This window comes from Anopheles bellator, chromosome 2 (genome assembly GCF_943735745.2).
Source record: "Anopheles bellator chromosome 2, idAnoBellAS_SP24_06.2, whole genome shotgun sequence".
Lineage (NCBI taxonomy): Eukaryota > Metazoa > Arthropoda > Insecta > Diptera > Culicidae > Anopheles > Anopheles bellator.
Window position 1 is genome coordinate 76952955 of NC_071286.1, and position 16387 is coordinate 76969341.

At 52.7% G+C, this 16387-nt stretch overlaps 2 protein-coding genes across 2 annotated transcripts; both read left to right on the forward strand.

Moving 5' to 3' along the window:
• Positions 1-403: 403 nt before the first annotated feature.
• LOC131208085 (uncharacterized) lies at positions 404-3859 on the forward strand. Its single transcript, XM_058200732.1, has 2 exons — positions 404-2139; positions 2179-3859. Exons 1-2 carry the CDS (start codon positions 404-406, stop codon positions 3857-3859), a joined length of 3417 nt encoding a protein of 1138 aa, XP_058056715.1.
• A 10867-nt stretch (positions 3860-14726) lies between these two features.
• Positions 14727-15439, forward strand: LOC131208086 (uncharacterized). The gene is made up of 2 exons (XM_058200733.1): positions 14727-15034; positions 15106-15439. The coding sequence occupies exons 1-2, from the start codon at positions 14727-14729 to the stop codon at positions 15437-15439; spliced, it is 642 nt and encodes a 213-aa protein (XP_058056716.1).
• Positions 15440-16387: the final 948 nt, after the last annotated feature.

The window sequence follows — 16387 nt, forward strand, 5'->3', positions numbered from 1 at the left end:
GTTGCCCCTGGTAACGTACGCCGAACGCCTCTAGTGCGCCGACCGAGGAGCCCACTTCGGTTCACAACCGGAAAGTAGTGGCCATCTTCTACCAAGTTTTGTTTTACTAATTTTTCCCAATTGTTTTAGTGAACGGAACCGAACCCAAGTGATGTGCGGTGCACTCCTGTGAAGCTGTGCGAACGTGTTAGTGATCCATCCATCCATCCACAGGAGTGGCAGAAAGTAGGCGATGAACTATAGGCTAGGCAATTGCGCGAGTTGGTGACTTTTTGGTGTGACGTGTGCGACGTTACCGTAACGGATCTTATGAAGCCATCATCGGCGGCGGCAGCGTACGATAGGATGCCCTTGTCCCACCGCCGGTACGTGAGCCGCCGACCCCGACCCTGGACCGAGTATCATGCTCACAGAGTCTATCGTGGAGCGTGCGACGCAAAAACACGGACCGGCCAGCACCACCAAACCGAACAGCAGCAGCGGCAGGAGTGTCGCCAGGCGCAACCGGATCGCCGCCACCGGCGACCAACGGCTTGCTGGAGCCGCGGCCAAACCGGCCCCATCCGTGTCTCCGCGCACGCTAGTGCAGCGGATCCGCAGCCACCTGCGGCGACGGGCGCGCAAACTGACGCGCAACTCGTGCTGCTCGTCGCAGGATAATCTCGGTGCGTCCGAGTACCGCAAGGATCGCCGGGTGCACGGCCTCCAGCTACCGCTGCATCCGCTCCAACTGCTCGGCTGGTTCGCCCTCGCACTGTTCGGTGGCTCCACGTTCGGTGTGCTGATTCCGGTGCTGGAGCCCACCCTTCAGACACCGCTGTACGTCGGTCTCACCGCGCTCTACGCCCTGCACGGGCTGTCGCACCTGACGGCCCTGCTGCTCGATCCGGCCGACCCGGAGCTGCGCCGGCTGCCGTCCAGCAAAACCGTCGTGCCCGAGTTTGACCGCACCAAGCACTCGCACGTGATCGAGAACGGCCGCTGCCACCTGTGCAACATCCGGACGACGAGCCCGCGGACGAAGCACTGCAGCGTGTGCAACAAGTGCGTCGGCACGTTCGACCATCACTGCAAATGGTTAAACCACTGCGTCGGCGGACGGAACTATGTTGCCTTCCTTATGTGCGTGGTGAGCGCGGTCACTGCGGCGCTGGTCATCCTGGCCGCTGCCATCATCGAGATCGTGCTGTACCATGTGCAGCCCGGCTGGCTGAACCTCGCCTGGTTCGGGCTCCCGGCGGTGCCGGCCGCGGACCAGTCCTCTACCATTTCCACCACCGCCGTCGTGCCGCAGGACGACACCACCATCGCGGATGGCGGCAGTGGCACGGGCGGCCTTTTTGAAAATCTCACCACCTCGGCACAGGACCTCCTGCTCAATGGCACGGTGATTGGGATCTTCATCGGTGGCGGCGGAGATGCGGCTGCCAACGGAACCGAGGGGTCGCCGGCGGCGACCGACGGCGCCGAAAGCCAGCTGACCGGCATCGGACTGCACAACACGGTGTTTCTCGTGTTCATCGCATCGCTCGGAATTCTGGCCGCCATCGCGGCCGGACTGCTGCTGCATCTGTGCTGCTTTCACGTGTACATTTCCTTCCTCGGCCTCACCACCTACGAGTACATCCGGAACAATCGGCAAGCGGCGGCCCAGAATGGAGCGGCTCCGGAAACGCAGCTACCGAATGGTCCGCTCGGCCCCAAGCACCCGTTAGCTCACCGGTGCCGGGCCTGTGGCTGGCTGGCGAACTGTGACCACGCCGACGGACGTCGCAAGTTTCCCCCCGACACGATCAACCAAAAGTCACCCGAGGCTGATCCACTTCCGCCGCTGGCGATACCACCCGGGCAGCTGAACGATCTGAATCGCGTCCGGCCACGGACCCTGCACTGTTGCGACAGTACCTCGACCGAGTGTCGGAACAACATTACCGCTGCCGGGTTAAGGACACTGTCGACCAATGTGGCTTCCTCGTCATCGACGACCAGCTGCCCTCACGAAGAGTCGGACGATGGGGTCGATCAGAAGGAGGCGGGTTCGCGTACGTTCCACTGTTGCTCACAGTACAGCCGCCAGCTGGCGGCCCACCATTCCTCGACGATGACGACGAACAACAACCAGCAACAACAGCTGCACCAGTTTCCGTTCCACGCGCACCAGCACCTGCTACCGCACAGTCACGGCAGCAACGACTTTCTGGCCGCGGCCACGGCCGCAACGCTGATGGCCACCACCATGACGACGCTGACGACGACCACCACTACGTCGGAGGAAGCGTACGTGCAGTACACGGAGCGCTGCACTTTCTGCAGCTTTCAGGTGCAGAAACCGTCGCCTCACGGGCAGGAAGTTCCGGCCGAGCGTCCTGAAGATCGTCCCCAGCAGCATCATCAGCGCGATCTGTGCCACCATCCGCTGCGTGCCGGTGGTAAGGCTTCGGTGACGGACGGAGTGACTTGCTGTGCGACCACGTCCGGTAAACACCACCGCTGGAAGAGGAAGTGGAACTGCTGCTCGAGCGTTCCCGACAGTCCGGATGTACCGCCGATGGTGGCGACCGGCGGCGAAGCGGTTGGCATCGTGCGGACCATCTCCGGGACGCTCTCGGTGGCCGCGTCCCGATCGGTGCTGAGTGCCAGTGCCGGCGGTCTTCCGTCGATCACGACCGTGGCCGAGCAGCAGCACCAGCAACCGAAATATCGTACCCGTTACCGACAGCAGCAGCCGCAGCAGGAACAGATATCCTATGCCACCGCCGAGTCACCGCGACTCCTGCGGTCAGAACTGATGTATAATGAAAACTGTGCCAACAATAACTCTGTTAGTAGCAACGCTAGTGTTAGTGTTAGTCGAACCCCCCCTAGCCCGTGTCGAAGTCCACGGTCACCTCGGGCGCGGCGGTGTAACGATAACGGGAACCGGATCTACGGCGATGATGATTCCCCGATCCAGATTCTCCACTCCGATGCCAATGGAAACGAGCTGGCGCTTGATGGAGGCGGTGTAGAGAGTGGTACGTTGCCACCGGCGTCGCCACCACCGCTTACAGCATCCCAGCAGGCGGCCAACGTTTCGCCAGCCCCGAAGCGTCCCCGGGCGAGACTTGTAAGGCCCTGGCCCGTGGTGCGTCTGCGGCATATGATACGCATGATCGATCGCTACCGAAGACCACGAGCCCGATCGGCCAGTGCGTCGTCGACCGCGAGCTGTCCCGGCGGAAGTGGCTCTAGCCCGTCTACCGGTGGTCCTTCGTCGGCCGGCGGCACATTCACCCCACCCAAGCAGAACCAGATAAGACCGATGTCCTCGTGCGAGTATGCCAGTGCGCTACTATCAGTACCGGGATTCGGAGCGTCGGTGTTGGCTGCCGCCGCGTCATCTTTTGCGTCCGAAGCAATGGCCCCGGGAACTGGCCCATCCGTCACGATGTCCAACGATCCGGACCGACCGATGGCAATCACAATGCCGGTTCTGCCGCCACCGACACGTCGCCGGCTGAAGGGTGGCGGTGGAGGGATCAGCGAACCGCTGCCCGAGCTACTGGTCGATGTCGATCAGCATTCGCCGCCGCCGTCAGGGTCGGGATCGGGGGTCCGAGTTCCGGTCCATCCACCGCTAGCGTACCGTAGAAGCCGCCGGAAGAACGTGCTCCGCAATCGCAGCCCCACGCTGTCACCGATACACGAGTCCGGGCTGTCGAATCCAACCTCGCCGCTGCCCTGCCGGCACGTCTGTGCACCCGTCACACCAAGCTCTGGCTCTGGCACCACCGGAACCACGGGCAACCTGTTGATCCGCCAAATGGAGTCCGGCGCTTCGCCACCGGTCCATACCGGCTACTCCGACCCATCGCCCTGATCCGCCATGCAGTGTCCCAGTGTACCCAAGTAGTCGGTTGTCATCGCATTCGATCCAGGAGGCTGTGATGATTTTATTGCGAAGCAACTCAAGACGGAAATGGTCGGCGAGGCGAAACGGATAGAAATGCCAATCACCGAGTCGTCCGGTAGGGCGAAAAACTAAAAAGCATATTTGTTTTTCTGAGACAACGAAATAGATTCAGATCCACGAAGCGAAGAGCAAACCACAAAAATGAATACAAAACAAACGTAAATCAAAACATGTCCGGCCAGCAGCCGCCCAGCATATACTTGTTGCGCAGGCGGATCCAACGAGCACTACACAACACAGAAGGGGTCCCATTCGAGGGGGGGCCCGGGGTAGTGAGATTAACTAGTGGCTAAGGAAGCGATTGTGAAATTCAGTAGTTTAGGTGAAATTGTATTGCTAATTTTTTATATACGAATATCGCACCGTTAATCGACTGACAAGAGACCGGCCCGGACCGGAGTGTTGATGTGTGCGCTCGTGCGGATGTTTGTTGCAGGATGCGAATATGGCTTGGTTCGTTGTTTTCAACTCCCACACACGGTATATCGATAGTGTAAATTTTGCGAAACAATATACATCAGCCTAGATCTGTCCGGCAATACGTTATGGCGTTGATGGCGTTAGAGCTGGAGCAAAGTACGCTTTTGGACGTTGCCATGTTGTTTGCTGCTAGGTTAGGTTAATCGAGTGAAGAGGCGCCGAAAGGGGGCGATTGTTTTCTTCGTGTCCCAGTGTGCATGTGTGTGCAGTTTGTTCGATGGGTGTGTCTGCTTCTCACTGTACTGCATATCCGTAAAATTATATATATCATTCTCTCTCTCTCTCTCTGTCTCTAATCTTGCTCCCCCAATTCTTCTGTCTGTTTACCAAAAACCCTATAACGTATACGTACGCAAGTGAGCAGAGCGATCCTCTGCCCAATACTAGTGTGCTTCATCCTCTATGTGTATGTCCCCCCCCGGATGGGTGGCGAAGTGAAGTAAAACTGATTGGTCCCAGCATCCTTTGACTGGGCGAACGGAAATGGAATCGAAAATCGAAATCGAATATTTCGTAGCCCCCCAGACGGTATCATCTTTTTCTTGCTTGCCTACTACTTCAAACACAGATAGCTGTTTGACGCTTACCTTTGGAGTGCTACCGGCCTACCGTGTGCCATGATTGCCGTTCCATATCAGTACCAGGTTTGAAGGCACCATCATAGTAGCCAAAGAGGTTACGAAAAACGAGTTACGAAAGGATAGTGTTGTGGCAAACGTTCACCTTCAAACCAGTGGTACCCCGAACTGATCGAACCGATAGTGACCGATTGCTGTCGGCGACGTTTACGCTACATTTATAGGCCACTTCGTAACAATGGTGGGTGCTACAATATGGTAAACAATAGTAAAAAGTTAGTGTTAATATTAAAATTGGCTGGAACATGACAGGCGTCCAAAGCGGCAAGATACTGTACCACCCCATCGAATGGACGTAAAAAGAACTTTATCACATCGATCCCCGAAGGGGAAAACCACACACCCGGACACAAGTGCATTGATATACATATTCAAACAATGGAGTGAAAATCACCGCCAGGCGGAACGCATAAACGAAGGCATAAAACAGTAGTGTTGAGTGCAAACAACTGGTCGGTAATGAAATGCATGGAGCATCGCGGTCCTGCGCGTTGATAATGGGTCAGAACGAGAGCCCCGATGCATCCAAACATGCACCAGGTGGGGTGAGATCATGCACGTTTTATGGATCTTGCCAAATGGTTGATTCCTTTTTATGTGGGCATCACTTTTCCGCCGACCGTGACAGTTGGGGTTGTGGTGCTGGGAGGATATTTTTCGGCAATACAAACAGCACACAGGGAATCGGGCAAAATCGTCGAATCGAGTGAGTAGGCTGCACACAATTTGTTACTGTCAACCGATAAGGACACGATAGGGGAAAGCGGCATGCAGAACGCTTAACAGTGCCAGAGTCAAAATGCTGGTAAAGATATATTATACTACAGAGTAATAAATAACTGTTTCTTTGAAGAAAAAAAAAGTAAAAAAAACCTCACCTCAGAGAACGGGAGTTTTTGTTTCGCGGCCTGGTGATAGATTGGAAAAAATGAGTCCATTTACTGATGATGACAGCAACGGAAAACCTTTCGTGAATTAGTATTGCCCATTCAAAAGGGTTTTGATGGTTTCTTTGATCAGGTCGCGTTTGAAATAATTCCAAAATTGCTCGAAACGGCTTAAGTACTCACGTCGTTGCGGTTCAAACTCTACTCCTTGTTGCCTTGGTTACCAGCTGAAGAACGGTTTCAACACTAGATGGCAACGAATACATCCAAGCAACGAATGCGCCATGCTGCCTAATGTTCAAATTGCGCATGAAATGTTGGGATGGATTCTTCTAGCGTAGAATGTCCATCCGAACTCTCTTCATAAACCGTTACCTTTATCACTCGAAAGACTCCTCAGAGTGACGCATCATTTTACATCATTCTGTGCTATCGATACGGTTTGATGGACCACAGAGCGGGGAAGTGTCCTTTGAAGGCATCATGATGTGTTGTCCATAAATCGTCGCACGTGCTGTGCGCCCGAATCATACAAACCGAAAACATGGCATGTAAACGTGGCATTATGCTGCGGAAAACATATTTTTGCTTGTAAATACATATTTTTTGGCCCCAGCGCTCTGTCGAAGCGACAAAATATCACACATCTTCTGAACCGGTGTTCGATTCGAGCTGCGAAATATGCGCCGTTTTATGGTCCGGCTATTGGTTTGTTTGTTTATCCGTCGTCGAAATAAATTCGTGCTTCCGTTAGGCCCATTCTTCGTTTGTTCATGTTTTTTTTACACCGCCCAACCGTATCGTGCCCAGCGAGCGGCGCTGATCGCGGAGTTGGAAGCTGCGGTTCACTTCTGCCCTTCCATTTTTTGCTAATATTTTCACTCAGGTTGAGTATGTCACTTGTTCGGAGTGCAAAAAGAAGGGCTGATAAATAATTCATGATCAAACCGCAGCATCGTCGGGAATCGCAAACGTTGGGGCCACGTAACGCACCTCACAACAATTCGCTCGGCACGCCCGGCTGCTGGCGCACGCCGGGCGGTTCGAGGAAAATTGAATAAAACCTGTCCCCGGCACCTATCTCATAGGGCACGCCGCAGTGTGTGCCCACACACCAATTTATGCCCACACATATGTTCGCCAAAGTTACCCGACGTCTTCACTGGCGAACATTTTTACCGGCGCTCTCCACTTCGACGGGTTCGAGTTTTTGGCAGACTTTTCTCATCAATAGGAGCGGCACAATTTTCCGTACCTTTTTCGGCGCGCACGGAACAGACCTCCGGTCCTTCGGTGGGTGGCCTCGGGATCGGGGTGCATAAGCAATCTGTGCATAAATTCCCCGTTTTGCCTATTTCCTACCGCCCCCGACGTGCCGAAAAGTGTCAAGTTCTGGATCGAAACCCGTGACAAACTGTTTGCCTATTCCGGGCGTGTGAGGAATTGCCCAACCGCTCCGGCTGGACTCGGTTGGAAGAGTTCCAACAGTGCTGACAGATGAGACGCCGTCACGCGTGGGTTTCAAATCATCATAAAAGGCGCCCTTAAAGTGTAGCGATATTGGCGTGAGGCAGCTGCCGAAAGGAAATTAGTTTCCTAGTTAGGGTGAAAGCAAGTTTCTTGTCTCGACAGGATGGCTGTTATGGTTTGACTGTAGACAAGTATCTTTTGCTGGTACTTGTCACATCAAAGGTTAAAGTTTTCTATCGTCAGCGGGAACTTCGAGCAAAGTCGAAACAACCACACCATGAAAGACTGCCCGAGTGGTTATTGCGGACGGAAGAAGACGTTCTTGGCCGCTCGGGCGCTATGTACCATCAATCGATGAATCTCCATCTATTCGGCTATCTTGAGATGACCGGGTCCTTGTGTAAGATATTTGCGTCAAACATCAAGCCAAGGTTCGATCTTATTTGGATTCGGCCACCGTACAGTGTTAGGTAATTAGTTTGCATTACATCACTCGGCCGTCGATATCTACACACTCTGCCGGGGCTCACGTATTTTACGATCGGCATCCATTTATCTTCCGGTGCCACGGTGTGCACGGGTTCTGATTTCTCCGTTCCACCGTCCACAGCTAATGCTGCCTGTTATCTAAATCAGCCCGCGGCCTGTCCCACTACTACTGGTGCACCACGCCACTATCGATCCGAGCCCCACTATCAATACCGTAGCGAGTCAGGTATAGTGTAACGATTCACGGTTCGCTCAACATTAGCCTAATGAACATAAATATGGACCTCCAACCCCGGCGGGGAGAACAGGCTTGAACCGTGCGTTCCATGCGGAGGACATTCGTTTGTCGCAACGTACACGAAGGGCGCACGTCGGAAGTGACACGCCGGAAACGAAACAAGAGCCAGAAGGCCCCCGGGCAGCAGGAGTGGGTCACATGGTTCCGTCACACGTGAACGGCATACGCGATGGCAGTGGCGACGTATCCGCAGGATCACGCGATGCTTCGGTAACGGTTCTCGGTGCCAATGACCCAACAGAACCCGAGCGAATCAACCCTGACGGAAGCATCGTTCTTCCGTGTTGGTTTGTCTGTCATTTGCTGCATTTGGGGCGGTCCGGATGCTCTCCTCGGTACCCCGTTGTGTATCGACTTAAATGTCAAGCCGTTCCTTCGCAGGCGCAACGGGGGCCAGGACACCATTTAAGCAAGGGCTTAATAATTTAATGCGCACACGGAGAAAGACCATCCAATTTAATGAAGCGAATGATTAGCTTCTCTCCACGTTTTGTTACGTTTGTGGCCGGGACTCCGAGAACGAGATTGAGTGGTGTTGAACGCATGCTTTCCCACGTGGCTCAGTTTGAGATGCTAAGTATTTCCCTACGCCGTGCCGGCCGCGAAAACCCATCACCATCAATCATCTCCCGTTTACAGTAGTCAGAAATGTTACGCAACACAGTGCTTCACGGGCACGGGTCTTTAAATCTCGGTTCCGTGTTGGTCCCAACGCGTGTTAATCAAAACCGGGTGGCCCCTCGAGAGGTTTCTCGGTTCCATTAGCGTCCATGTTTGTGCAATTTATTAAACTCACGCCAACCACTTACGCACGAGGACAAACGGACTCGCTGGAGCAAGGAGTCCACTTAACGGGAGCGCACGCCTTACTTCCATTGTGAACAAGTAAACTTTTCACCCATCCGCAGGACTCACGTAATGTGCTCCGAAACTGGGATGTCAAATTTTGCGTCTCACAAACCGACGGCCAGATAGACAGCGACCACATTCGGGACGGTTACTGCGAAGGCCGCTGTGTTTGTGAATCGAATTCTGCCGCCATCTTATGCTCGCTCGCGGAAAAAGGAGCATCCGGTAGCGCTCTGACATATAATTGGCGACATTTACATCCATCTTGCGACACGAAGTACCAGATACCGGAAAACGGACGAGATGTTGGTGCGGTTGTTTAACCGATCGCGTTTGCCGTTGTCTTTGCTGAAGGCCTGGCGGAGTTGTGTCTGGAACTCGAAGTAATGACACGGCGGCAGAGCAGACGGATAGGATGTGACTTTTAACGGCTTCTAATCGAGAGGGTGGCAGAAATATGACTTGAAATGACAGTAAGTGGATGGATGCGGCATTAGCGTAGCTCGAGTTGAAATGTAAAGGGTGTTTCCCGTTGTAGCACTCTGCCTGGAACACGACAAACCTTACCACCGATTTACATCGCCTCTTACTTGTTGGGTAAGGGAAAAACTTCAACGAAATTTTCAATGAATATTTTATATCCTCGCGAGCTTCGGTCCGTGGCCCTAAATTGATTGCAGGAAATATAAGTAAAGTTTTGATTAAATACACCCAGTATGGTTCAACATTAATCAATATTACTCGCCGAATTCCGTTAACTGGGACAGGCAAAAGCGTGTTTCTTGTGGAGTCCATGCAGGGAAGACTGCAAGCATCTGATCTCGATCGATACCCCCGTTATGATGTTGATCTGTGATCGATCATTCGTTGCCCAAGAACAGCTCAAATCCTCTGCGACTTCAAACGGAGCCTGTCGGACGTATCGGCTCTAAACCTGACACCTTCGGACGCCAATTGGCCCTTTTCAATGGATAAATAACAAAATGACAGTTTATTAAAACCGCGAACTGATTAGTGATTATTTACAAGGCGATCATGCGAAAGTACCCGATCTTGTGCTTCTCCCTGCCCGTGTCCGTCGGTAAACGGTGTGTTCGAACGTAGAACAAAATGCGAAAAACGATTTAAATTCAGCCTACCAAATGGCGGCGAGTCTCGTTGCTCTTGAAATTCTTGGTCGGTTGGCCGTTGTGGTGACTTTCTGTCGCCAGCTCATACATTTCGCGCTACCATTTTTCTTCGCTGCTTCGAAAAAGGCCGTCCGTAGAAAAAAGGAAGTCTGCCGCCGCACGGGCCCGGTCCGACGGTTTTCGCAAAACTCATCGAATTCAGATGCAAATGAATGCATGCAGCTTGTTCAGCCACGCGGACAACAATTCCGGCCTCCGTCTGCGAGGACACGAGCGTTCGTTTACTCGCCATCCTTATTTCCACTCGAACGGCGCTGGTAGTGTCATCGTCGTCGGTCTTGTCCTTCTTTTGCACCGAAGGCAATTTCCTGTGCCGCTGGCGGCCATGGCAGCAGCGAAATATGCGGAACCCCGGAACCACCAGCCCCGGCCCAGACTTGATGCTGTTGTTTCCCGTTGCGAACGAGGACACACCCGAGGAGCGATCAATTCATTCGGCTTTCGGTTGGATTTGTCCCGAGCGTCCTGAGGAATTTGCCACACTCGGAAATAAATTCTCCGCCGGAAGCCACTGGCTGACCAGAAATCCGGTCGCCGTCGTCGTTGGTCGCTCTAGTTAGAGCGTAGCGTAGAGTCCGAAAGGAACCCCGCCGTAGTGTGGCACACATACGGCCAGGAATCGGGTTTGGTTCCGCAAACAAACAGAACAAAAATGGGCCCAAACTTCAGCGTGTCGCTGGAATGTATTTTGGCGAGAAATTAAATTTTGTCCCCAAACGATTCGACCGACCGAGAATGATTCTTCTTCAATTTGCTGCCAATTGGGTAGTTTTGTGGGCAGAAGTTACATTTGCTGATGATGATTATTTTTCTCCCAATTGTTGGGTTCTCGTTATTGAGACCCCCGTGGCAGTCGCTTTGGAATGTGGACCCATTTATCGTGTGACCCGAAGATGTTTAGATTCGTTTTTGTAAATCACCCAAGACAATCCCCCCATTCGATGTAACGAAAAATTCATAAACCCTGACCCCTATGATGCCCGCTCACGGTAAGGAAGTTTATAACGCAAAGGAACGCAAAGGAACGCAAAGGAACAAACCATAAAATGGCCACGTAAGAGTAGCACAAAAAACCGAGTGCCCGTCCGAGGTTTCCGTTTGATGTTACTTTTCGTTGCCGTATTTCACGGTGCAAAAGGGTATCATTTAGCGCTTAACAAGAATGTAAAGATGTCTGCGAAGAAACAACGAGAAACCTTCCACGTGCCCTTGAAACTCTATTTAATGGAAAGCATATTTTGCATCCGAAAACTGCCTCGATTCCGGTGCTGGTGGCCCCCGGTTGGACTACGAAACCCCCCCGGTGGGTCTGGGTTTTAAAAGGATTTCACTTGAGCCCCACTTACTTTATGGGTAGTAACTGCGAGGAAAATGGCGCCCCACTAAGAAGCCTTTCACGGTGCTAGACTTCTTCCAACATTCTGAGGGCCATATTCTGGAATGCCATCATTTCGATTTTGCGCTCGTGGTACGGTCAATGAACGGTCGCATTACAAATTGTGTACCTTGCCAACGAAAATAGTAAAGGCCTTACGGGTCCTTACGACTATGTAAACGGTTTTCGGCGCTCGACATCATAAACTGTCCAAATGTGCGGTCACGCAGTGATACTCTAGATAAGCAAGTTGAAGCTGGAAAGATACTGTTTTGCTCAACTGTAGGATGGGCACCCAACAAAAGGGACCGATACAGTCGGCCCTAGGATCCGTTTAGTGGCCGCAAAATTTGTATGAAAAATCACATTTTCGTAATCTCGTTTAATCATCTTCATCCTCCTGCGTTCTCGATACAAAAAACCGACCGCCTAGGCGATTCTGATGTACCAGACGGACCAGACGCCCATGGTTTGGTCCAGAACTTGCCTCGGTCGATTCGGTTGGTGGCAAAAGTGCCAACACCACAGTAGCGGCGGGGAGCCATCACATCAAAATCACCTCCATCCGGCCAGTGGTTCTTATCGGCGTTAAATAATCTTTACACGTTTCGCACGAGATATTGCGGGTCGAAACAAAGGAAAGAAAAGGCCGCACTGCCACTGTATGCGGAAGGCATACGATCATCGTCCTTAGTCAAGGACGAAACTCGGGCCCGCACACGGGCGTGAGCGGTAGACAACATAATCACCCGGCCGGTGCGAAAGAACCTGCGGTCGGTGCGGCTTTGCGAGGTCTGGGTGGAAAATGGCGTGCGGTCGCAGAGGTCATCCACCTATGGCCATGACTTTTCAGAAGCCGATTCACGCACCCGAACAATATGCGGTGTTAATGTTTACGCTGAATTATTCCAACGACCAACGAACGCAGAATGAGTGGTGCTCTTCGCATATCCTGCCAGTAAATGATGGCGTATTGAACACAAAACCAGTCGCCTTTTTATGTGGGCTTCCGGAAAAATATTCCCACCAATGAAATGAAAGGAAACGCCGTTTATATGCGAAGCATTTTCCTCGGCACGAGAATCATGAACCGCATCCCCGAGGCCCGATATTTGATACCCTTACAGCGCACCCTTCTCGATCGTCTCGCTTATCGTATTTAACCTTGCCGGAAAAGGAAACTTTTCGCGCGGATTGCTTCTCCGCCTTTCGGTTTTTAATGATGAAAAAGTGGTTCTACGTGCCCCGCCGGCATGCAGAAGAAAAGTGGCCATGTGGTAAATCGCTTCCGACCCGACGCGGCTACCACCGGCCGTAACACCTGCTAAATGAAAATATTCTTGATTACAGTTTACACCCGCCCGGCCGGGCATCATTTTTCACCGCCATGCCACGTGCCGTGGGACAGACAGTGGGTAGCCCCCTAAAAATACGTGATAATAACACACTTGTTCCGGAGCCCCCGGAGGGGCCGGGCGAAAGTAGCTTCCGTGTAGCTGCTAATCAACCCTCGGTACCCTCACCGGATGCGTACCCAGCCATTCCGGTCTCCCTGGCGGCCTGTCGGCCTGTCGACGGCTGTTGCCGGCGATCTAGCAATTTATTAAACAAAGCTGCAAACGACGACCGGTGACGACACGATCCCTTCAGACTTTCGCAATCAGGCGGCGCCCGAGCTCACGCCACAGGACCGAAGATGTCGGCGTTTATCGGTCGCTCGGGTTCCCGTTTTTTTGTGTGAAGATTAATCCCACCGTTCGACAACGGCGGCACCGGCACCACAAGCAACCACAGCCCTGTCGAGTCCCGTCGGGGGAAAAGTTTCGGCAGTTACCGCAATCCGGCCAGCCAGCCAGCCGCTAATGGAGCTTATGTTTGCGTATGAATAATGTGTTAAATGTGTTTACCGCACCAGAAATGGTCGCCCAGAAGCCGTGCACTTTCACGCGGCCATTCCGCGCTGTCCCTGTGTGTCTTGTGCTAAATGGCATTCCTGCCCGAGGCAATTAATGTTGGTCCTTAACCTCGATCAGTTAGAGGGCTTGGCTGTTGCTGAGAAACGTGAATATTCCTGGTCCAAAGGGTAACCCAATTTGTGGCCCGTTTATGGCTAGCCTTCAGCACGATGCTTCACGTCGAATCGCTCCCGTGGGCCTTCCGCTGGGTTAAGCAGGACAACCCTTAATTGACGGGACCCTAACGTTCATTCAAATAACCAATTTTGGGATGTGATCGCCAGAAACAGCGTCTCGGTCGAATGCGGGAGCTGGGTGCAAATCTTGTTCATGAAACAATCGCTAGCCCTGGGGTCAATTGTCTTCAGGAGGATCTTTCCTTTGTTTGCGCTCGGTGTGTACCGAAACAAACAGGAGCATGAAATGGTGAAGGCAAAAATCAGTCGCCTGAACCGAACACGTCACGACAAGCTTCCACACCACTACGCCTGGACCGATCGTCCGAGAACCGTCTGCCGTAGCCTGGCTGGGAGGTACGAAACGAGAGCACCTGATGGCCACCGCAGCTGTTACAGTGCACTGTGAAAGGACGAAAACCACCAAGGCATTCGCAAACACGGGAAGATTCGGACTTTTTACCTAAACACGAAAAAATGGGCACGACTCGTGATCTTTCGTTTCTTGGCCCGCCCCAGAAAGGTGGCAGGACGGGGTGTTTTCACCTTTATGTGCCATTTCACGCATTGCAGGTATGCAGCCGGGGGCCTAGATCGAGCACCAGTCCTTGTATGTTACCCAGGTCCCGCATCCCGATCGGTACTCTACCTACGTGTGCAGCTGCAGGATCGAACTTGTTGGTAAATTGTTTGCGATCGCATCTGCCGTGGTAACGCCTTCCTTCGGCAGTAGCTTCTTTCATACCTTCCTGAGGGTGTGGTGGTGGTGCTCGAGCGCTACCTGCCAGCCCGGACCACACTTGAGGTCACTTTTGTTTAACTATTTAAAATAGCTCCGTTCGGCGGAAAACTCATCATTCGTCATTCGATCGTTCAGCGGTGAAGACTTTGCCAGTTTGCGCACAAAAAGTTAACGTCCGTCGTTCCGAGTTCGAGGATCACGCAACGTGAACAAATCGTAGAGATCATGTGTACCATTGGTGAAGAAAGTGTAAACGGCCGTAACAAGATGTGCTGGTGCTTCGAAGAGATCTCGCTGATGATCCTGCTGCAGCGCATTCTGATGTATCTGTGGTACCGGTTACTGCTGAAGATGTTCCCCCGGCTGAGTGTGCTGCCGAACTGTGACCACGGGTTTCATCCCCGTCAGCTGCCGTGCGGTCAGCTGGCGGACGAGTACTGGAAGGCCTCACGCTTCTCGAGGACCCCACAACGCAAGCAGCTTTGCTACGAGGAACCACACAAGTTGGCACCCATTCTGTCGTCCTCTTGCTGGTAAGTCTTCTCGATCTTATGCTTTCCTTCTAAACAACATCCATTAATGCTATCTTTCTTTCCGCTTGCAGCCAACACGTCGAGGAACCAGCCTGCGGCAAAGCCGACCTTGTGAAGGACGAGATGCTGGACGAGTTAAACGAGCGGTTCAACTTTGATTGCAGCGACTTTAGCCACGTTTATCAGAGCACGTTTCTGGAGGAAATCGACGACTGCTTCCTGCCGGGTGATATCTCCTGGGATATTCCGGTTCCGGACCAAAAACAGCACCTCAAGGATCCGCTGGACACACTGCTGCTGCTGAACGACTACTACATCGACGACGACCTCAACGATCATCTGCACGCGGCAGAGTACCACGGTGCGGCCATCGAAGCCGGGTTGTTCGGCGAAGGTTGGATGTGATAAATTTCGAATGTGATAAACCTTATTGTACATATAGAACTAGAACGTTAGCATAAGAACGAATTCACAAATAGACATTATAACGATAAAAACATTAAACTGTTTTGTGTACCCAGTTTGAATCAGTCTTTCCTGCGCTCGGGATGCTAATGGTCTTACGGGTGGGCTGCCGGAATTTCGAGAGCATGTGAAGGCATGCGTGAAAACATTATCCTGTGGTTGCTTTCCTTGGCCCGACCGGTTCTCGGGAGGGTGGAATTTTCAATAGACATTCTTCGAAGCGACTGAAGCCGACCGGAAAGGCCGGCCACCTTTCTTGCTGGCTGGCTTAATTGAAACATATTCTCTCTTCAAGGACGAGGCCAGCCATCCATGGTACCTGCCACGCACGCATAGTTTGGGTATTTATTTTCCTTTGAGGGCTCGCAGACTGTGGCCGAAGACCACCGTATTTCCCTCGGAGCATTACGCTCCTAAGGAACACTGTCTCAAAAAAGGCGAGGAATTAAACGACGGAAACGTTAAGCCGCATTGTCGGCCATCGTGGTCGTAGGAGAAAAACTTCCGCTTTCCGGTGCGTGGATGGTTCGCTCCTTCCTTCGCGCTTAGGCGAACTGTATGGGCACGTTCTTGACCCGCATCGCCACGGGAAGCCGCACTTCGGGCACTTGAAAGGAGGTCAACACAAATGCAACATTGCACTGCATTGCTCGGGCGACCTGCCTTCCCTCTCTTCCTTTGCTAACAATATTGGCCGAGAGGATGTCCCTCTAACAGGGGCAGGATGGTTTTTGTGTGCTGGACCGCACATCGGAGGACCGCATCGACAAAAACAACGCCGTGAAGTGAGCGAAGGAACGACAAAAACTGGCCAGATTATTATTTCTGGCCCCATCAACAGTTTTGCCTAGGTCTAGGACTTTTTACGAGTTCCACCGCGTCGTGATC